This window comes from Rhinatrema bivittatum, chromosome 5 (genome assembly GCF_901001135.1).
Source record: "Rhinatrema bivittatum chromosome 5, aRhiBiv1.1, whole genome shotgun sequence".
Classification (NCBI taxonomy): Eukaryota; Metazoa; Chordata; class Amphibia; order Gymnophiona; family Rhinatrematidae; genus Rhinatrema; species Rhinatrema bivittatum.
This window is the reverse complement of record NC_042619.1, coordinates 43,123,692-43,146,008: the sequence shown is the minus strand read 5'-3', so window position 1 is coordinate 43,146,008 and position 22,317 is coordinate 43,123,692. Positions and strand designations below refer to the sequence as shown.

The window sequence follows — 22,317 nt, the reverse complement described above, 5'->3', positions numbered from 1 at the left end:
TCATACTTCACGTTTTGAACTGGCTAAGTCACTGATGTATACTTGCCAAAGAATTCTCTCATAGCTCCGAGGCTCTATGGAACGGTAAAATTGCGCCTCATGCTGCATCGATAGAACCTATTTTCAAAACCTCCACTCAACCAGGTGTCCGCACTCAGGTGTCTTTTGGGTTTTTTCACAATAGAACCTACACTGTATTTAATGTACACAGTTGCATGACAAAACTTTGAAATAAATGATGAGAGATCAAGTGCCACAAGAAAAATAGCACAGGATGAAACTTTAGGAGAACAGAAACCATGTTGGGTTTTTTTTTATAAGTGAATTATAGAAATAGCAAGACCATATTTTAGATGATGTAAATTGCTTGGAGTGTTCCCTCTCTCTATATATATCCTCTTGTCAGAAGGAGAAAGATGTTAGTGCAAGCTTCTAAAATATTCTATTCTTTCTATTCTATATTTACATTTATATATCATTTTATTCTCTGAAAAGAAGATACAATTTGGTTTACTCCATTTTAAAAAAATACATTCATAAGATCATAAATACAATAATCAAAAGTCCTGAACGAACTTCCCTACCCTCACCAGGGAAGCGATGAGCCGCATCACATAACTAAAATTTAAAAGCACTCTTTCCTAAATAAGGTTCCCATCACTTCTTAAAAATATTATAGCATAACAAATTCATAGCAGCAATGCATAAAAAACATTTCCAACCCCCAATATGGGATGATTGTGTTAATAAAGTATTCCGTCATTTCAAAAGACCAATGGCGAGTAGCGACATATACGCTCTATTCATTTAAAAACTTGTCATGGTTTAAAATGTTGATCTTGTTTCTGAATACTTGAGCACGTGCTCAGGATTTCTATTCAACAACCAAAAGCTGCTGGGTTTGGCACCCTGGCACAATCTGCCTCGATTCATCTAAGGTGCTCCAGATGCAGACAACAAGAGCAGCAGGAACCAGACACCCTGCTGCATCTTTGCAATTTCTGACCCAGCTACAAACAAGACAATCCTCGGCACTATATGAGGACTTCAAGGGCTCTCTTCAAAGCAGCAACACCGGCAAAAAAAAATTAAATCATTCAACTGACAGCTCAAATAATATCATTAAGATTCCAACAATTGCTAGTCAGGAGCATAATGAGTGTTAGAAGAGGAAGAAATCAGACTGAGGGCTCACTGATCCTTTTCTATGCTCAGAGTTCATTATATTTTAAGTGTGTCTTCTTTAAATATCCACCGCCAAATTAAAAAAATGAGTTTCTCTGAAGAGAATATTTGACCTCTGAAGACGAAGGTTTACGCTGCTGAAACATGGGCCTATGTTGGGCTTTGTGAGAGTTTGGCCAGGTCAAACGTTGGTCAGTTTTTGAATAAGTCGCTGAGCATTTTTGAGCAGAACAGTTTTTTTGATAAGTACATTGACATTTGCTTATGGGGATTTGGGGGTGGGCTTTATCTGAAATAAAGAAGTGTACAGAAAAGCAGAAAAAACTGCATTTCTTCTGTACACCCTCCGACTTAATATCAACAGAATTCTTCTAACCAACTTCAACTCCTTGGCAGTCCAAAACCCAATACCCGCCCTCCTGACAGTCCCACGCCATTGATTAGTGCCTTTACCCACTTTTAGGCTTTGTATATAGTACTTTTATGTTATCAACCCATATATTTATTTCCAAGTTATTTTTTTCCTGTTCCTTGTAAGACATCTACTTGTCACTGTTGTTATTGTTCAAAATGTAAACCGAATTGATCAGTAATTCTGTTACTGGAAAGTCGGTATAGAAAAGATCTAAATAAATAAAAATAAATAAAATAAATAGCGATATTAAGTCGGACGCCCCAAAGATAAAAAAAAAATTTTTAAATTAAAAAAAAAATCTGCCCGCGGGTTGGAAAACGGATGTTCAATTTTGCCGGCGTCTGTTTTCTGAAGCCGTGGCTGTCAGCGGGTTCGACAACCGACGCCGGTAAAATTAAGTGTCGGCTGTCAAACCCACTGACAGCTGCCGCTTCTGTCAATAAGGAGGTGCTAGGGACGCCTTAGGGCCTTATTTTCCAATATCGCATTGGTAACGCATTAGGGGGCGTTACCAATGCAAATGAGGCTTCTTTCGTGCAGTGGGGAAACATCGCGTGCGGCGATGTTTTCGCCATTCACGAAAACATTAGCACCGCATGCGATGTTTTCCCAGTGCACAATGATTCTTTCAGTCTTTTATCGCGGTGCACGAAATCATCGCGGGCCACGATAGTCCCAGACAGCCTGTTTCAGGAGGGGGGGGGGGAGGGAGAGAGAGAGAGAGAGAGACAGACTTACTATAGTGCCTATGCCCTACATAGGTATTTGAATCCCTATGGGAGGGCTACCTACTAACTCGGGGTGGGGATTAGGTATGAGCGTCGGGGGTTGGGGGCCACTTTCGCATTCCACATGAGACCTACGGACAGAACAGTGGTCTCTAGTGCAGATTTGCTGGCCGTCGGAGTGAGGACGCTCACTCCAAGAAGTGGTTTGGCCAACGTTCTCTCTACCTAGCTTGATGGAAACTCTACCTGGGCAACAACATGCTAGGTGGAGAGTGGCCTGGGCGTGCGCCGCCTCTCCCGTGAGGTTTACTGTATCGGCCCGAGAGCTTAAACCTGGGCAAGAGAAAATGTCTAAGGCAATTATTAGTCTCAGGGATGATGTGCAAGTCCACCAAAGGACAGTGGAAAGATAGAAACTAATTCAAAAAACTCTGAATCAGCTCCATTAAAATGGGGCATATATAAAATGATTACCTCGCCAATAGGAAGCAAAATATATGCGAAAATGTAACTTTTTAACAAATAACATTTTTTATATGTATTCTATTATGGTTTTTTTTATTTCCTCTGAGAAGTGCAAACAATCCTGGAATACTCCAAAAAGGCACATTTTTGCTTCTCAGATATCTGTAAAAGTTAAATTCATTTTAGCATCAGCCCCTAAAGAGTTTGCTGAAAGTTCACAATGGCCAACGTAGCAGATGCAGAAGGCAAAGGAGAGAAAATGTTTTCCTGGCTCCTGCCAAACATCCTGCTCCAAACTGGATGGATGAGGTTTCCTGGGGTTAACATGCCAAAGCCAATTAGCCATGTCAATCCGCAGACGGCCAGCTGCCAGGGCCTAACTTTATTGCTGTATGATTTAAAAGTGAAGGCATCAGCAATGTCTAAGTTCACATGACTACTAATTTAAAAAATTGGCTTTAAAAAAATTTACTCTAGCGATAGTGATAATGACCCCAAAACACAACCTTTTAGAAGCCCTTACATATAATTTGATAAGTTAACTGTACTGTTAATCAAATTAGTTCAAACTATGCCCCATTTCATTCCAAAGAAAAATTTGATTTTGGCAATCCTTTTTTTCTTTCTTTTTTTTTTTTTTTAAAGCAACAGTTTAAGATAAAACATCTCCCTCATACATACAAAGAAGCTATGCCACAAAGCATAAAATATTGAAAATATATAGCTATCCAGAAAGGGCATCCAATCTTGAATTCCAAAATATACTTTTGGAAAGCATACCAAGTGTTTTTCCTCTAATGTAAAACATGTTCAGACAGAATACTTTAAAACATCTGCATCTGATTCTTTGTCTTAAGCAGCTTTTGAAATATGGCTCATTCAATTTTTTTTTTTATATTGCAAAGTTAGCAAAACAAATGTCAATGACTAAAAGACAAAGACAAAATTTGGTTTATTCTCAACTGATAGGCAACCAGTGTGCAACAGGGATGAGAACTTTAAAACGAGCACGCGCATATGGGCACATGAGCAAACAGGTGCTGGAATTTTAAATCATGCACGCATTAATGTGCGTATGGTTTAAAATACGCCTAGCACGCCTATGTGTACTGCTAATTGTAAGCCGTTGCTCGAGCAAATGTACTTTCCATATCTTCCTTAAGACTTTATTGGCTTTAACGCACACAGGGAAGCGGATTTTAAAACGTGCTCGCGTGAAGGACATTGCCAGTTTTACCCATTAGTCCACTAGTTTGCCCAGTCATCCAGACCCATCTGATTCTTCAGCCTGCACTCCCCCGAGATTACCCCGACCCCTCAACTCAGTCGTGTTAGGCCAAAAAAAGAGATTTCTGCAGATTTATACTTCCATCAGGAGCAGCAGTAAATATACACAACCAGCAAGCCACCACATACTGCGGCCAATGGATTTAAAATATGGATTTACACACGTAAATGTTGGGTCTACCCCGGAACGCACCCGACACACGACCTAGCTCAGCCCCCTCCCCCCTTATTTTTTTTTGTTCGCACTCACATATATACACATATAATTTCCAGCTTTTAAAATGTGCATTATTTGCGCGTAGCCCAGATACTACTATATATGAGCTTTTTAGCATAAGCAACACTTTGAAAATTGATCCCAAAGTTAGCAAATATGATAGCTCAATTTATCAATCCCTACAACTTTGAAGAACAAGAAAAGCCTGAAGTTATAGTGTTGGGTGGTAAAATGTTTCATATTTTCTTTTTGCCTGGAAACAAGCCAGGCTTTAATGTCTAAGATAATGTCAATGGAAAAGCAAATCCTTTACAACGCATTGGTGTTTCTGACAACATAAGTATTTGTTTTTTTGAGTTCATATTTGTAATTGTTATGTATTGATAATTTTTAATGTACCTGCTTAGGCTGTTTATTATAATTATGTGGGCTATAAGTTTAATCAACAAAAAAATGTCTTACAATGTATTTATTTATACTCATTAACTTTAGATTTTTTTGGATTTGGATTTAGTTCACACCTTTTCATTGGTAGTTCAAGGTGAGTTTACATTCAGGTGCAGTAGGTATTTCCCTGTTCCCAGATGACTTACAATCTAAGGGACTAATTTATAAGCTTCTTTTTTTTTTCCCATCGACACAGAATGGTAAAAAAGCCTCAGTAAATCAGGCCCTAAGTTTGTACTGAGGCAATAGAGGATGAAATGCTTCATCCAAGGTCATGAAGATCTGAGCCCTGATTTCCCTGGTTCTCAACCTGCTGCTCTAACCATTAGGCTACACCTCCAGCACCAAGCAATCTACTCCCCCCTTCTTAAATGAAATGCCCATTATTTTAATTTGGGTTCCAAAATTATTTAACAAACAGAACAAGGATTTGGATATTTAAAATTAATTACTTGCCTTTCCAAGCCCATCTCAAGGCGAGTTACAATTCAGGTACAGAAAGTTTACAATCATAGAAACATAGAAACATAGAAACATAGAAATGACGGCAGAAGAAGACCAAATGGCCCATCCAGTCTGCCCAGCAAGCTTCCCTCATTTTTTCTCTCATACTTATCTGTTTCTCTTAGCTCTTGGTTCTATTTCCCTTCCACCCCCACCATTAATGTAGAGAGCGGTGATGGAGCTGCATCCAAGTGAAATATCTAGCTTGATTAGTTAGAGGTAGTAGGGGTAGTAACCGCCGCAATAAGCAAGCTACACCCATGCTTATTTGTTTTTACCCAGATTATGTTATACAGCCCTTATTGGTTGTTTATCTTCTCCCCTGCCGTTGAAGCAGGGAGCTATGCTGGATATGCGTGAGGTATCAGTTTTTTTCTTCTCCCCTGCCGTTGAAGCAGAGAGCTATGCTGGATATGCATCGAAAGTGAAGTATCAGGCACATTTGGTTTGGGGTAGTAACCGCCGTAACAAGCCAGCTACTCCCCGCTTTGTGAGTGTGAATCCTTTTTTCTTCTCCCCTGCCGTTGAAGTTATGCTGGATATGCGTGAAGTATCAGTTTTTCTTTTCCCCTGCCGTTGAAGCAGAGAGCTATGCTGGAAATTCGTGATGTATCAGTCTTTCTCCCATGTCGTTGAAGCAGAGAGCCATGCTGGATATGCGTCGAGAGTGAAGTATCAGGTACATTTGGTTTGGGGTAGTAACCGCCGTAACAAGCCAGCTACTCCCCGTTTTGTGAGTGCGAACCCTTTTTTCTTCTCCCCTGCTGTTTAAGCAGAGAGCTCTGCTGGATGTGTGAAGTAACAGTTTTTCTTCTCCCCTGCTGTTGAAGCAGAGAACTATGCTGGATATGCATTGAAAGTGAAGTATAAGAATGGAGTGATCAAGCTAGTTGAAAGGCATCAGGAATAGAGGAAGGTGGAGGTAGTAATTTGGTTATTTGGTTTGGGGTAGTAACCGCCGTAACAAGCCAGCTACTCCTGTCTTTGTGAGTGCAAATCCTTTTTTCCACATTTCCTCTTGCTGTTGAAGCTTAGAGTGATGTTGGAGTCACAGTAACCATGTGTATGTTTATTGAATAAGGGTATTGTCTCCAGGCAGTAGCCATCATTCTGGCGAGTCACCTACAGCTGGTACCTGGCTCAATGGAAAGCAAAGTGACTAGCCCAAGGATACAAGGCACATAAGTGGGAGGAATGGGATTTCAACCCTGGCTTCACTGCTCTCAGGCTGCTGCTCTATGCCAAATCTCAACCTTTCAGGGATCATTTTCAGAGGATTATACAAAAGTCAAGTTTCAAATACATCCATGGATATCTTAAAGTTGACTTCCCCACCTGTAACTAGGCAACAGTGCTGTACATTATTGCACTAAACCAGCAGACTTCATTCTCCAAGTGGATTACTGATGACCCAAGGGAGTATGAGTAAAACCCTACTGCTGGAAGGAGGTTACAATTCCATCCCTCTATCTCTCCATAACCCTTCTATGGAGGTTTGACGAAAAAGAGTAAGTATGCTTTTTGATATATAGATATGAATATTTCTACTGATATTTTATCAATTTAGAATTATCCATAGGGGTCAAAATGGGGTGGGCCACAAGGGCCAGGGCCCCACCAAAATCTGGCCCTTCCTGCCAGTAGGACATTTAGGGCCAGGTTAGGCAGGGCAGCAGCAGGATGAGAGCAGTACATGCATTGACCACATCCTTGCTCTCCTCTGCCACCTGGCTCGATTGCTGCTTTGAACTACACGGGTGTCTACAACTGAGCAGTTCAAAGCAGCAGTCAGACCAGGTGAGAGAAAAGAGGGAGGATGTAGTCTGAGGCACCATAGCTCTCCTTCTCTTATCGCTGATCAGTGTGGAAAGGGGTTCCCTGGAGGGGGGGAAAGAGAGAATGATGGGGCAGGGAAATAGAGAAAGGCGGTGGTAAGAGACAGGGGAAAAGAAAGATCAGTAGGGAGGCAGAGAGAGACGGAGGGGAGGTTGTCATGCTTGGTTGGCTTGTCCTTTCAACCAAAAAGACATTCTGCCGCCCCTAGAATTATCCAAAATAAAATTAAAAATCAAAATAAATCTAAAGGGCATTCATTGGTGTATATATTAATTTGTGAGGGGAACATTCTGTAGATGTAAAGTATATATTTACAGAACTGGAGGTGCAGGGCTTATATTATAGATATATATATAAGCCGTCGACGCCATTTTGTTTACTGGCAGCCGACGGCCCTATGCCCACACTATGTCACTGAGACCGACCGCTGCTATTGGTCGGTCTCAGTGACATAGTGAGGGCATAGGGCCGTCGGCTGCCAGTAAACAAAATGGCGCCGACGGCCCTATGCCCTCACTATGTCACTGAGACCGACCAATAGCAGCGGTCGGTCTCAGTGACATAGTGAGGGCATAGGGCCTTCGGCGCCATTTTGTTTACTGGCAGCCGACGGCCCACACCCAGGGCCCACACCCAGGGCCCACACCCAGGGCCCACACCCAGGGCCCACACCCAGGGCCGTCGGCTGCCACACCCCCCCAAGACCTGCCAAACGTCCCTGGTGGTCCAGCGGGGGTCCAGGAGGGGTCCGGGAATGATCTCCTGGGTGTGGGCCGTCGGCTGCCAGTAAACAAAATGGCGCCGACGGCCCTATGCCCTCACTATGTCACTGAGACCGACCGCTGCTATTGGTCGGTCTCAGTGACATAGTGAGGGCATAGGGCCGTCGACCCCATTTTGTTTACTGGCAGCCGACGGCCCTATGCCCACACTATGTCACTGAGACCGACCGCTGCTATTGGTCGGTCTCAGTGACATAGTGAGGGCATAGGGCCGTCGGCTGCCAGTAAACAAAATGGCGCCGACGGCCCTATGCCCTCACTATGTCACTGAGACCAACCAATAGCAGCGGTCGGTCTCAGTGACATAGTGAGGGCATAGGGCCGTTGGCGCCATTTTGTTTACTGGCAGCCGACGGCCCACACCCAGGGCCGTCGGCCCACACCCCGGGCCCACACCCAGGGCCGACGGCCCACACCCAGGGCCGTCGGCTGCCACACCCCCCCAAGACCTGCCAAACGTCCCTGGTGGTCCAGCGGGGGTCCAGGAGCGGTCCGGGAACGATCTCCTGGGCGTGAGCCGTCGGCTGCCAGTAAACAAAATGGCACCGACGGCCCTATGCCCTCACTATGTCACTGAGACCGACCGCTGCTATTGGTCGGTCTCAGTGACATAGTGAGGGCATAGGGCCGTCGGCTGCCAGTAAACAAAATGGCGCCGACGGCCCTATGCCCTCACTATGTCACTGAGACCGACCAATAGCAGCGGTCGGTCTCAGTGACATAGTGAGGGCATAGGGCCGTCGGTGCCATTTTGTTTACTGGCAGCCGACGGCTCACGCCCAGGAGATCGTTCCCGGACCGCTCCTGGACCCCTGCTGGACCACCAGGGACGTTTGGCAGGTCTTGGGGGGGTCAGGAGGGTGGGGGGTTGCAGGAAATTAATTCGGCAGGTCTTGGGGGGGTCAGGAGGGTGGGGGGTTGCAGGAAATTAATTCGGCAGGTCTTGGGGGGTCAGGGGGGTGGAGGTTGTTAATTTAAAGGGTTGGGATGGGGGGGTTTGGGGTTTGGGGGTTCCCAGAGAAAGAAAAGTTTTCTGATCTGGGGAGTGGACCGAAATGGCCCTCCCCAGACCCAAAAACAAAATGGGGAGAAAAAAAAAAGCTATGCACTCCCCTAATTTGCTCCATAAGACGCCCAGACGCAGAGCCGGTTTAGCACAATTTTTTTTTTTTTATTTTCCCCCTCTGAATCCTAGGTGCGTCTTATGGTCAGGTGCGTCTTATGGAGCGAAAAATACGGTATATACTATGATAAGAATGAGCCTTACTTTTAAGCTATAGCATGCTGGGTATGATCTCAATCTCTCAAATTTACTGCTGGTATTCTTCTTAACACTTGCATTATGCCAAACAGTCTCCTTCCAGACCTCGTATGGAGTATGTAATATATATAGGCAGCATATCGAGCTACTCATGCAAGTTCTTTTTAAATCAGGCCAGTGGAGCTCAAATAATTAGGACTATTTCTTTATTCTTATACATTTTCCTGGACTTTGCATGTATTGGCACTTCATGATCTTCTGTCTTTTCATACACAGTAGTCACTGGTACTGATACTTCTAATAGCAATGCTGTTCTTGTGGGTTTCTCCTTTCCACTATGTTTGGTGTTCTAGCATCAAACTTTTTATTGGTGTGTCTGGGAATTTCCCATGTAAACACAACTTCTTCATGATCAGCAGTTCTATCAGCGTCATGATCCCAGTGTTTCTCTAGTACCGCAATATTGTAGTGTTAACACAGTTTCCAGTTAATGAGCTGTGCTGACTCATTATGCCTTTCTGTACAAGGGCCATCTGCAACCACATATCACACCCAGCCATGAAATGAGAAAACGTTCATTGATATACATTTGAAAGAGGTTAAGAGTAAGATTACAGCCCTGTTGCGGTCCAAGCTCCTGTCTGAAGCTGTCTTTATACTTATCTTTACGTTACAGCTTACAGACACTCAAACTGACAACTTATCTTATGTGCCAAAATCTCTTGTTGCAGTTCTGGCTATATGTATAGCAAATTATATAGACATGTCAGGGAAAATAAAACTGGTGGAGGGGTAGCACTATATGTTAAGGATGACATAGATTCAAGCAGGATAAACATTTTGCAGGAAACAAACTGCACTCTGGAATCCTTCTGGCTAGACATTCTAAGGGTAAAAGGGAAGAGCAAAGATATAGGGATATATTACCATCTGCCTGGCCAGGATGAGGAAATAGACTGTAAAATGCTAACAGAGATTAGAATGGCTAGTAAAATGGACAACACAATAATAATGGAAGACTTCAATTATCAGAATATTGATTTGATAAGGGAAGTATAGTTTCTAGATGCCATCAATGACTGCTTTATGCAGCAGCTGTCATGGAGAAGAATCTAGTTCTCAGTGGCACGCAGGATCTGGTGCAAGAGATAAAGATGGTGGATCCACTTGGCAATAATGACCATAATGCAATTAAATTTAAAATAAATTACTGGAGGGGAAATACTAAGAAAAACTACTACAGTAGCATTTAACAATAAAATAGGAGACTGATAATAATGAGGAAATTTGTAAGAAAAAATTAAAAGGGACAAATCACAAGGTTAAAAGCTTGTTGGAGACATGGACATTGTTTAAAAGTACCATCCCTGAGACCCACACAAAATGTATTCCATGCATTAAAAAAGGTTGAATGATAACCAAATATGTGCCGGCATAGTTTAATATTGAGGTAAAAGAGGCAATTAAAGCCAAAAAGTCATCTTTCAAAAAATGGAAAGTATACCCAAATAAGGAGATTAGGGAAGAGCATAAGCACTGGCAAGCTAAATGTAAAAAAGTAATTAAACAGACCAAGAGCCTGATTCACTAAAGCATTTCTCCCATTCTAATTCTATGGGCAAATGCCTTGATGAATCAGGCCCTAAGAGAATTTTGAAAAGAAGCTTGCTATAAAGGTAAAAACAAGTATAAAAAAAACATTTTCAAGTACCTTCAAAGCTAAAAGCCTGTGAGGGAGACAGCTGGGCCACTAGATGACCGAGGAGTAAAAAGGGTACTCAGGGAGGTCAAGGAAATAGCAGAAACACTAAATGAATTCTCTGCCTCTATATTTATTGAAGACAATGTCAGGGTCATACCAACACTGGAAACATTTTTGGATGGTAATGACTCTGAACAACTAAACAAAATTACAGTGAAACTGGAGGACATAAAAATCAAATAGACAGACTAAAGAATAACAAATCACCAGGACCAGACAGTATTCACTCAAGAGTTCTGAAGGACCGGTTTCTGGTGATTCATAATCTCTCATTTGAACAGCCATGGTACCAGAAGACTAGAGGGCGGCCAATGTGATGCCATTTTTAAAAAAATACTCCAAATGTAATCCAGGAAACTATAGACCATTGAGCCTGATATCGGAGCCAGGCAAAATAGTAGAAAATATTCTTAAAAATTACTGATCACGTACACAGACATGGTTTAATGGCAGTGAATCAATATGGTTTTGGCAAAGAGAATTCTTGCCTTACCAATTTACCGTATTTTCCGGCGTATAAGACGACTGGGCGTATAAGACGACCCCCCCTTTTTATACATATTTTTAAGAAAAAAAATTATTTTACACTCAAACAGGAACAACCCTATCTATGAAAGGGCAACACTACAAATACCGTATATCAGGCCCTAAAAACCAATACACCTCTTATTAGGAAAACAGAACTAGCAAGCAGCTAGAGATCCCCCCACACAGAAATAATTGTAAAACTATAGTAATAAGCAGAATAAATGTTTCAAAACAGCTATGAACAGAATAACATCCAACAATTAAAAACTCATAAAAACTATTAAACATTCTCCAAACACCAATAAAATATTTCAAAAAAGCAGACACATCACATAATATTAAATAATTAAAATGGCAGTCAATCAAGAAAAATAAACTTTAAAAGCCACCTTTACTTACCCCCTCCAGCAGCTCTCCTATTCCTCTTCCTCTTCCTTAGGGCCCATGTCTCTCACACACACACCATACCAGTCATGTCCCCATGACCAGTTTCTGTCCCTCACACACCAATCATTTCCCAAACAGTCTTTGACACACACACACCAGACACCTTCCTGAACAGTTTCTCTCATGCCATACACACACACAGGCTTCCCACTCCCGTGTTCTGCTTACCGTACATATACGGGCTTCTCACTCTCATAATCACTTTCTCTGTCACACACACACACACACCAGTCTCTCTCTCATTTCCATGCTCGCTCTCCACGTGCACAGGCTTCTCATTCCCTGAATCACATTCTTTCTCTCACATTCACACACACCAGTCTTTCTCTCACACACACCGTCACCTTATCAACCAGTCTCTCTCTCATGCACGCACACACACATAGCCCTCCCACTCCCATGCTCTCTCTCACATAATCAGGCTTCTTACTCCCATGCTCTCTCTCACATAATCAGGCTTCTTACTCCCATGCTTTCTCACATACCCAGATTTCTCACTTCCATGCTTTTTCTCTCTCTCACACTCACATACACATCAGTCATCTCTCTGAGCAGTCACTTTCATAGTCTCTCACATATACACACACATGAGCTCTCTGACCAGTTTCTCTCAATCACACACATGCTCTCAATCAAATGCATTCTCTCACTTACACACAGGCTGGCTGGCTGCTTCTCTCTCTCTCACTCACTTCCTCTCCCCTCCCCCGCCCCCCGAGCACAAATGGTAGCTGCTGCAGCCTCCTCCTCCAGCCCCCGCAGGCCAAGAAAAAAGAATCCCATTGGCCGCGGGAGGCTCATGCTGCTGTCTCCTTTACCTATTATCAGCTGCTTCGATTGCTCGGGGGCCGATGCTGCTGTCGCCACTATTTTTTCACTCGGCACAGGCTTTCTCCTTCCCGCGCACCACGTATCACTTCCTGTTCCGGGTCAAGGAGGGGGGGGGGGAGGATGCAGGCGCGGGAAGAAGAAAAGGCCAGCCACGGGTGCCACAGCTTTTTTTTTTTTTTTTTGCACCGCTACCGTTCCCGCTGGGCTTGAACGTGCTGATAGCCCAGCGGCAACGGCAGCAGGGAAGGAAGAGCAGCGGGAGAGACCGGGAGCATGCGACACCCCGGTGAGAAGCGCTGCCCTATAAGACGATACCCAGCGTATAAGACGACCCCCGTCTTCTGAGAAGATTTTCAGGGGTTAAAAAGTCGTCTTATACGCCGGAAAATACGGTACTAGATATTTTTGAACTTGTGAATAAACATGCAGATAAAGGTCAGTTGGTTGGTACAGAGTATTTTGATTTTCAGAAGGCATTTGATAAATTCCCCTCATGACAGACTCCTCCACTGGGAGATTTTAGTTTGGTTTAGTTATCTTTCTTAATCACTTTTCTTGTATAAAAAAATCAAAGCAATGTTATTGGCTCAGAAGCTGTGACACTAGATAAAAACCAGGAAAAAGAGGATAGGACTAAATAGTCTGTTTTCCCAATGGAGAAAGGTCATTAGTAGAGTGCTCCAAGGGGTCTGACTGGAACCTGTGCTAATTAACATATTCATAAATGATCTGGAAAAAGGGACAATGAGTGAGATGACCAAATTTGCAAAATTGTTTTGAGTCATTAAAACAGTAGTGAACTGTGAGGAACTGCAGAAGAACTTTCTGAGAACAGGAGATTGGGAGTCTAAATGGCAGATGCAATTTAATGTGGATATGTGCAAAGTAATGCACGTAGGGAAAAATAATCTCAGCTATAGATACGCAATGTTGGGTACCATGTTAGAAGTCACCACCCAGGAAAAAGGACCTTGTAGTCCTTGTGGACAATACCTTGAAATCTTTGGCTCAGTGTGTGGCAGCAGTCAAAAAGCCAAACAGAATGTTAGGAATTAGCTGAAAAGGAACAGAGAACAAAACTGAGAATATCATAATGCCTTTGTATAGATCAATGGTTTTACCGCACCTTGTGTAGTTTTTGTTGCCCCATTTCAAAAAAGATAAAACAGACATAGAAAAGGTACAGAGAAATGCAATAAAATCATAAAGGATATGGAAAAGTTCCCTTATGGAGAAAAGCTAAAAAGATTAGGTTCTTTAGCTTGAAAAAGAAATGACAGAGGGGATATTTATTTAATTTTTATTTATATTCCACTTTTTGGCATGTCAAAGCAGATTAGATGCAGGTACTGTAGGGTATTTCCCTATCCCCAGGGGGGGCTCACAATTCAAAATGCTATAAATATAGTAGAAATAGAGCCTGCAATTTAAAAAATGGGCATGGTCAAGCTGATTTCCCATCTACCACATCATGTAGACAAGTTCGGTGAAGATTAAGAACATAAGATACGCCATACTGGGTCAGACCAAGGGTCCATCAAGCCCAGTTATACTAACTGCTATAACCACATCCTCTGGCAATGAATTCCAGAGCTTAACTATGCACTGAGTGAAAAAGAATTTTCTTTGATTTGTTTTAAATGAGCTGCTTGCTAACTTCATGGAGTGCCCCCTGGTCCTTCTGAGAGAGTAAATAACTGACTTACATTAACTTGTTCAAGTCCTTTTATGATTTTGTAGACCCCTATCATATCCCCCCTCAGTCGTCTCTTCTCCAAACTGAACAGCCCTAACTTCCATAGCCTTTACTCATAGAGCAGCTGTTCCATGCCACTTATCATTTTGGTCGCCCTTCTCTGCACTTTCTCCAGTGTAACTATATATTTTTTTTATATATGGCAACCAGAACTGCACACAGTATTCAAGATGCAGTCTCACAGTGAAGCGATACAGAGGCATTATGACATCCTCCATTTTATTTTCTATTCCGTTCCTAATAATTCCTAACATTCTGTTTGCTTTTTTGAATGCCACAGCACACTGAGCTGACGATTTCAATGTATTATCCACTATGATGCCTAGATCTCTTTCCTGGGTGGTAACTCCTAAGATAGAACCTAACATAGTGTAACTATAGCAAGAGTTATTTTTCCCTATATGCATCACTTTGCACTTGTCCACGTTAAATTTCATCTGCCATTTGGAAGCCCAATCTTCCAGTCTCGCAAGATCCTCCTGCAATTCATCACAATCCACTTGAGATTTAACTACCGTACTCTGCATAATTTGTCATCCACACATTTGATCACCTCATTCATTGTACCACTTTCCAGATCATTTAGAAATATATTAAAAAGCACTGGTCCAAGTACAGATCCCTGAGGCACTCCACTGTTTACTTTTTTCCCACTGTGAAAACAGACCATTTAATCCTACTCTCTGTTTCCTGTCTTTTAACCAATTTGCAATCCAGAAAAGGACATCACCTCCTATCCTATGACTTTTTAATTTTCTTAGGTCTCTTATGCAGGACTTTGTCAAACGCCTTCTGAAAATGCAAATACACCACATCTACCAGTTCACCTTTGTCCACATGTTTATTCACCCCTTCAAAAAAACAGGAGATTTGTGAGACAAGACTTCCCTTGGGTAAATCCATGCTGGCTGTGTCCCATCAAACCATGTCTAAATAAATGTTTTGTGATTTTATAACATTTTATTACATTATCATGCCTCACGATGCATCAGCGCACCATGCGTCATTTTACATGGCATGCGTTGACTTCTGCATGGTGGGTTTTTTATTTGTTTATATATACCAGCTTCCTGCATCTGCCTCTTTGAGGGTGTGTCAGGCATTGGAGAGAGGAGAGTTAATGAGTTAGATAGAAGGAGCAGGAGCTTTTTCAGTATTCATTTCCTGAGTGGGTTGTCTGGTCTTCTGTTGCCATATTTCCCTTTTCCTTGGTCTTTAGTCTTCTTTTTTGAAGTTAAAAATTTGTTATCCAGTCTGTGCCTTTTTGTGAGGATTGGTGATGGTGGTGTGGAGGAGGAGTGGTGGTGATGGTGAGGAGGACTGGTGGTGATGTAGTGCTGGTGTGGAGGAGTGAGGAGTGGAGAGGGTGGAGCATAAAAGGCATGGAAAAAGAGGAGAAGAGAAAGGAGAGGAGGCAGGAGGACTAAGGCAGGTGGTCTAGGAGGAAGAGTAGGAGTAGCATAGGGACAGGTGTAGGGTTAGAGACAGGCAGAGGGGAAGGGATAGGAGAAGGCAGGAGGGGGAAAGGGATAGTCAGGCAAGTACAGAGGGAGGAGGATGGCAAGCTACAGATAGATAAGGCAGAGGGGACGGGAGTTGGTAGGACAGGTGCAGGAGTGGGGAGGAACTGAGGGGAGAGGGGAGTGGGAGCAAGAGTGAGGAAATGGAAGACACTTCTCCAGAAGCAAATGTGGCACCCTATTCTGGCAGCCAGGCAGGTCATTCCCATCTGAGGGTTTTGAAGTTCAGCATGGAGGAAATCGAGATGATAATTGCAGGGGTCATGGAGAATTATGAAATGTTCTTCGGCAAATGGGCAGCCAAGACATTGAGTGCATCCAAGGGCCAGATCCGGTGCACCATCTCCCAGGCTGCATCCAGGTGCAGTGGCATGAAACGTAGTACAGAGCAGGTGGCCCACATATACTGCGACATCAAGGCCCAACTGAAAATGAAGGTGTCTAATGAGAACAAATATATATGGCAGAACAGAAGAGGAGCCCCTTGTCCAATAGTTTTGACACCGATGGAAGAGTGCCTCGTCCAATGGCTGGGATGTGTTTGAGGGTATACATCAGACCTATCAATGGAGGCTAGAACATCCATTGCTCCAATTATCATTCCTACCTCTCTCTTCTTGGCAGGCACATAATAGGAATTTGATAAAGGAAAAGATTTATCCAAAGAAAATAGTAACATCTCAACAGCATTTTTTTTTAAAGAGCTAACCCCAGATAGTAAGCTGGTTTTTGGGAAATTTAACAAAAGTAAATTCTTTGATCTCAACTTGTTTTCTAACATTTCGCATTTATAATGAAGGCTCAAATTATTCATAGTCCCAGACTGAACAATTTGTACCAACCTTTTATCCTCTTCTGTTAATTTTGCAGACATAACTGATGAAAATTGACAGAGCTGTATCACAGAATTAGAGACAGAAGACTCAATACGTGTAATAGTTTTCCAAATATCCTTAAGGGAGATCTCGGCTGGCTCACTGAAAACAAGAAAACCAGCCAGATTATCTCCTTCGCCAGAAATTGGGCATTGAACAGCTTTAGGAATCTCATATAATGATACAGCTTTAAGAAGTTCAAAAAAAGAAAGATTCTCAGCATCCCGAGATTGGAGTTGCTTCACTTCGTTCACCTGGGAACAGTTGATAAACTTCCAACCAATGAGTTGTTACAAGGGAGCTAATGGAGGAGATCTTACCTCCAGAGTTAAGGATACGTTGTCCAACTCGGTATCGTGCAGTGATGAATTGAACTTTAAAACATGCTGGCCCATCAGGCCCATCAAGGGAGCAGAGCTGGAGGTAAATGGAAACTTTCCCTTCCTTTTCTTCCCCATTTTGCTGGGGAGAAAATCGGGCATAAGGGGCACGTGGCTTATAGGCATGCCGGGGGCAGCATGCCGCTGCACACCACAAATTATAGACCCCAAGCAGTCCAATGGCAGGGGGTGAAGGTGGCCACGATGATGCCTGTAGCGTTCCTCTTGGGGCAGGACCAAGTAGGCAGCAACTGCTCCAGCGATCCTTTCTGCACGCCACATGCATGCATGTTTTCCTCCCGGGGCAGGACTAGGTAGGCAGCAACCGTTCCGGTGATCCTTCCTGCATGCCACACTTTATAGGCCCCAAGCAATCCAATAGCAGGGACTGAAGGTGTCACAATGATACATGCAGCGTTCCTCCCGGGGTAGGACCAGGTAGGCAGCAACCGCTCCAGCGATCCTTCCTGCATGCCACACTTTATAGGCCCCAAGCAGTACAATGTCAGGGATTGAAGGTGTCACAATGATACATGCAGCGTTCCTCCCAGGGCAAGACCAGATAGGCAACAACCACTCCCTGCAGACACTTTTTACCCCCAGAATCTGTCCTAAGTTTCAACACAAAAGTAAATATGCATTTCCACTTTGAAACTTGTCAAAGATACAAAATATCCATAGTCAATTGCACCTACATCTTGAGCAGGTACGTTTTAATAGAAAAAAATGAACTTAGAGTTGAAATGCAATCTATACTCACTTTCCTCCTCCAGCCAAAACATGTCAGCGGGAACACCCCCTTTTAATATGACTAAAAACATGTACATTCATTGTGGAACGTGTGTACTTTCAGCCACAGTGAAGGAAGGCCGATTTAAGTGGATAAAATGCATTTTACCCATGTAAATGGATTTGAAAAACTGAATTTGGATTTAATTTCCTTTCTAAAACTGTGCTCACGGCAAGTTACAATTCAGGTTCAGTAGGTTTCCCTGCCAAGAATTTTTTTTGCAATTTTTCATAATTTCTCATCTTATTTTTTTTTTTTTTTTTTTTTTAGCAGAAATTAACATTTAAAGAACAATAGACATGGACAGACGTACAGTTAGTGTATTTCCTGCTGTTGCCACAATAATGACAAAGTCTAAAATGCAAGCTGTTATGAATATCATAGCTTCTCAGTTAGTATGTCTAATGTAAATCCTCAATGCTGCTAATGTTATTCTCTATATAACTACAAACCAGAACTGGTGCAGGCTGAAGAACCAGAGGAGTTTGGATGACCTCGAGATGGACTGGGCAAACTGGTGGACCAAGTGGTAAATCTGGGAATGTCCTTCACGCGAGCATGTTTTAAAATCCACTTATCTGCGTGCGTTAAAGCCGACAAAGTCCTAAGGAAGATACGCGAAGTACATTTGCTTGAGTAATCGCTTAAACTTACCAACGATAGGCGTATCTGAAATCATGCACGCAAACTGCGTACATGATTTAAAATTTCCACTTGCACGCCCAATTGCACATGTATGGGTGCCCACGCGCTTATTATAAAATTACTATTAAAGTGAACAGCAGCAGCTTACTGCCTGACCTAACACCAAAGCCCCAATCACAGCCTTAGTAATAATATTCTCAAGCATTCGCAGGCTCCTTTAGCAAATGAAAGCATTGTTCTTCAGACCCAAATTGACCATGAAAAAGAAAAAAAAAAAAATCACAAATGCTGATCACATTTATTCCTTTATTTCTACATACCAGAAATAATTCCTACCCCATCACCAAGAATGTCCTCAATGTTCACTAAAAAGCATTTGTCAAGCATTCTAGAGTGAAATGAAATACAGCCACTTGGAGCAAAAAGCAGCCAAGTAAACTTACATCCATTCCCGTGCCCCATTCTCAATGGTATTGCACAATACCCACAATAGAAGTTTCCATGCACATTTATCATACATTTCAGGTCTCATTACCAATTAAATAAGGAGTAGAGGAATAAACATGTGTGTAAAACATTAGCGCTGGCAGAGCATTTCCAGAAATTCAATGATTAGAGGCTGGGATCCAATACCCCTGCGTTCATTATTACACCTTTTTTTAATTTTATACACTCCATTTATAAAATGTATTTCTCCATATGAAAAGATAATGTACAAAACTCCATAATCTTCAGCAACTCCTAGTTATCTTTCTGACTTAAAGTCATGAACTCTTCCAGTATGTTAAACTTTAGAACATTCTAAATAGAACATTTTTGCAGTGCTTCACCAAAGTTGGATTAATGCTTCCTGGAAATTAGATTTGCACAAATTGAGGGTTTTTTTTTAGTAAGGGGCATATAGAATACAATCAAAACAAATTGATAACTTACCAAATTGGCCATATAAATCGTCAGCAGGCCTCTCCTGTAAACAGAAAAGCTCAGGTGAACAAATGTAATCATTGTGAGAACATTTCCATACCTTAGACAGAAAAAGACATGGCGAATGTCATTTAGTGATCGTAAAAGTTGTAACACAATTTTTTCCATTAAGAAACCTGAAAACTCTCTCTCAAAATATACCTATAATGATCCAAATGGGCTAAACAGAATTGACCCCTTCTGCATTGAATTGTATTAATACTAGCGAGCCCGATATTCAGAACGACTTACCTGGCGCAGCCGCTGAATATCCGATTATGTTCAGCAGCTGCCACTTACACTGGGTAAGCCATTTATCCAGCTAAGTAGATAGCCAGACATCTAGTGGGTGGACAGTGGGCAGATTGGGGCAGCACTGCTTAACCGGCTCACTTAGGCCTAGATTCATCAAAATGCTATAAATATAGCAAAAATAGTACCCGCGATAGAAAAAGGGGAGTGGGTTAGGATAATGTGATGGCTAAAGCTAAATAACGCATGCGGCAAAACGTTTAGCGCAGGCAATGTAACGGTAACGTACACAGCGCTATGTCATCGCGTACTGCATTGCATCATCACGCAGCACATTATTTTTGCAAGTTATATATACAGCCTTCCTGCAGCTGTCTCTTTGAGGGTGTGTCAAGGCATGTTTTACAGGAGAGGAGGAAAGTTGTGGTGGTGATAGGAGTTTATAATAGCGAGTTCTGAGTGCGTTGTCTTGTGCTTCTTTTTGTGAACCTTAACCTTTGTCTTTTATCTCTGTGTGTGTTTGTGTGAAGTTTATGTTTGTGAAGTTTGTCTTTTTCCGTGAAGGAGGTTGTTGTGTGGAGAAGGTGGTAAGTGGTGGAGGTGGTGAGTTGAGGTTGAGAGAATGGAGCATGAGAGGCATGGGGAGAGAGGAGAGGTGAGAGGAGAGGAGGGGCGGAGGGAGGAGAGGAGGCACGAGGACAAGGGCAGGAGTACTAGGGGAAGGAGAAGTAGGAGTTGGGACAGGAGCAGAAAGAGGCAGCATAGAAGGGATAGGAGGCGGCAGTTGGGAGAAAGGGATAGGCAGGCAAGCATGGAGAGATGAGTAGGCCAGGCTAGAGATAGACAAGAGGGAAGGGAGTCTGCAAGGCAGGTCCAGAAGGGGGAGGAGGAAGAGAAGGGAAAGTTGATCAGGATGGAGAGTGAGGAAAGGGAGTACACCTCTCCAGAAGAGGAAGTGGCACCCCCATCTGGCAGCAGGTCACCTTTGTCTCCGTGCCATTAAGTTCAGTGTCATGGAGAATAAAATGGTAATAGCAGGAGCCTTGGAAAATAATGCCTCACTGTTTGGCAACCAGACAGCTAAATCATCAAAGGAAGCCAAGGCCCAAATCTGGAGAAGCCTAGCCCAGAACATCACTAGGAAGAGCAGCATACAAAGAATCGGGGAGCAGGTCGCCCACTGGTTCAGAGATATAAAGGCGCAGCTTAAAGCCAAGGTGGTGGCCCAAAACAAACACCAACGAATTATGGGAGGAGGAGCCCCATGTCTCATAGTCATCACTGAAATGGAAATTCACCTAATCCAAAGGCTGGGACCGGATGTATTCGAAGGAATGGATGAGCGGCTGGACACCACAAGAGCCACTACTGTTAAGTTCATCTCAACTATAAATGGGCAGGCAGCAACATGTGTACACATCATTTAGCATCAGATGCTCACAATGCAAAGAAGCAAAGTGCACCTTTGATGCCAAAAGAAAAAAGGGTACTTATTCTCATTGGTACTTATGTGTTATGTTTTGTTTCCACAGCTCTCGCCCAACATCATACCAGTCTCAGCCAGGATGCCCCAGGCTCCAGCCAGCAAGGGCCATGGACCAGCCAGCCACCACCAGCTTTTGAAAAGCCTTTTCTCAAGGATGCACAGATGCCGGTCAGCGCTGAGGAGGAGCAGCCACTGGCAGCTGGGGCATTTGTTATGCTGGAACCCCTGGGTTCGCCAAGCCAACTAAATGTGTCCCTCAATCTATCCCAGTTAATGGAGGAGCATAGCCTAGAATGGGTGCCTCCAGGATAAGGTGAAGGTAGAGCCAGCACACCACAGGGCCATCCAGTACCACCACTAGTCAGCCACGAAGAGGAGGCCACAAGCTCACTAATGCCAATTTTGCAGCCACAAAGCTCAACACCACCAACAGAGCCACCGCCAGCAGGACCTGCACCATCAGCATCCCACCTGAACAGTCCATACAGGAGCAGCTGCACCAGCTGCAAAGAAGGCAAGTAGAACACCAGAGACACATACGGACAGTGCTAATTGGGCTAAGGAGGGCTGTAAACAGACAAAACCGGATTCTGCAACAGCAAATGGCAGTCCAAACCCAAAATGTTACTACACTAACGGGAGCTATAAACACCCCTTACCAATGTGCTGATACAGATATTACAAAGGAAGCCAGAGACTCTAAGTTCTCTGTGCCATCAGTGGAATCGACACTACAGAGCAGTCCCCGAGGTGGTAGACGGGCAAGGGGTAGGTCCCCCAAACTCATGCCCCTACCAACAGGCCAGCCACGTCATGGCAAAGGGCCTTGAAATACATAGCCACGTGGTCTCTAACGTTATACAACCACATGTATACGACAAGCCTGGCCTGGGCTCTGCACAGAGTTCCTGTGCTGGCTAGATGGCAGAAGCCTGCTGGGCCCATCCTCACTACA

At 43.2% G+C, this 22,317-nt stretch overlaps 1 protein-coding gene across 3 annotated transcripts in view; it reads right to left on the bottom strand.

Annotated features, from left to right (window-relative positions):
- Positions 1 to 22,317, bottom strand: part of TMEM135 (transmembrane protein 135) — a 698,244-nt gene that overhangs the window by 394,919 nt on the left and 281,008 nt on the right. For all 3 annotated transcript variants that reach the window (XM_029602284.1, XM_029602282.1, XM_029602283.1), the window contains one exon: positions 19,595 to 19,628. In XM_029602284.1, the coding sequence (XP_029458144.1) occupies positions 19,595 to 19,628 (34 nt within the window). The remainder of the gene's footprint in view (positions 1 to 19,594; positions 19,629 to 22,317) is intronic.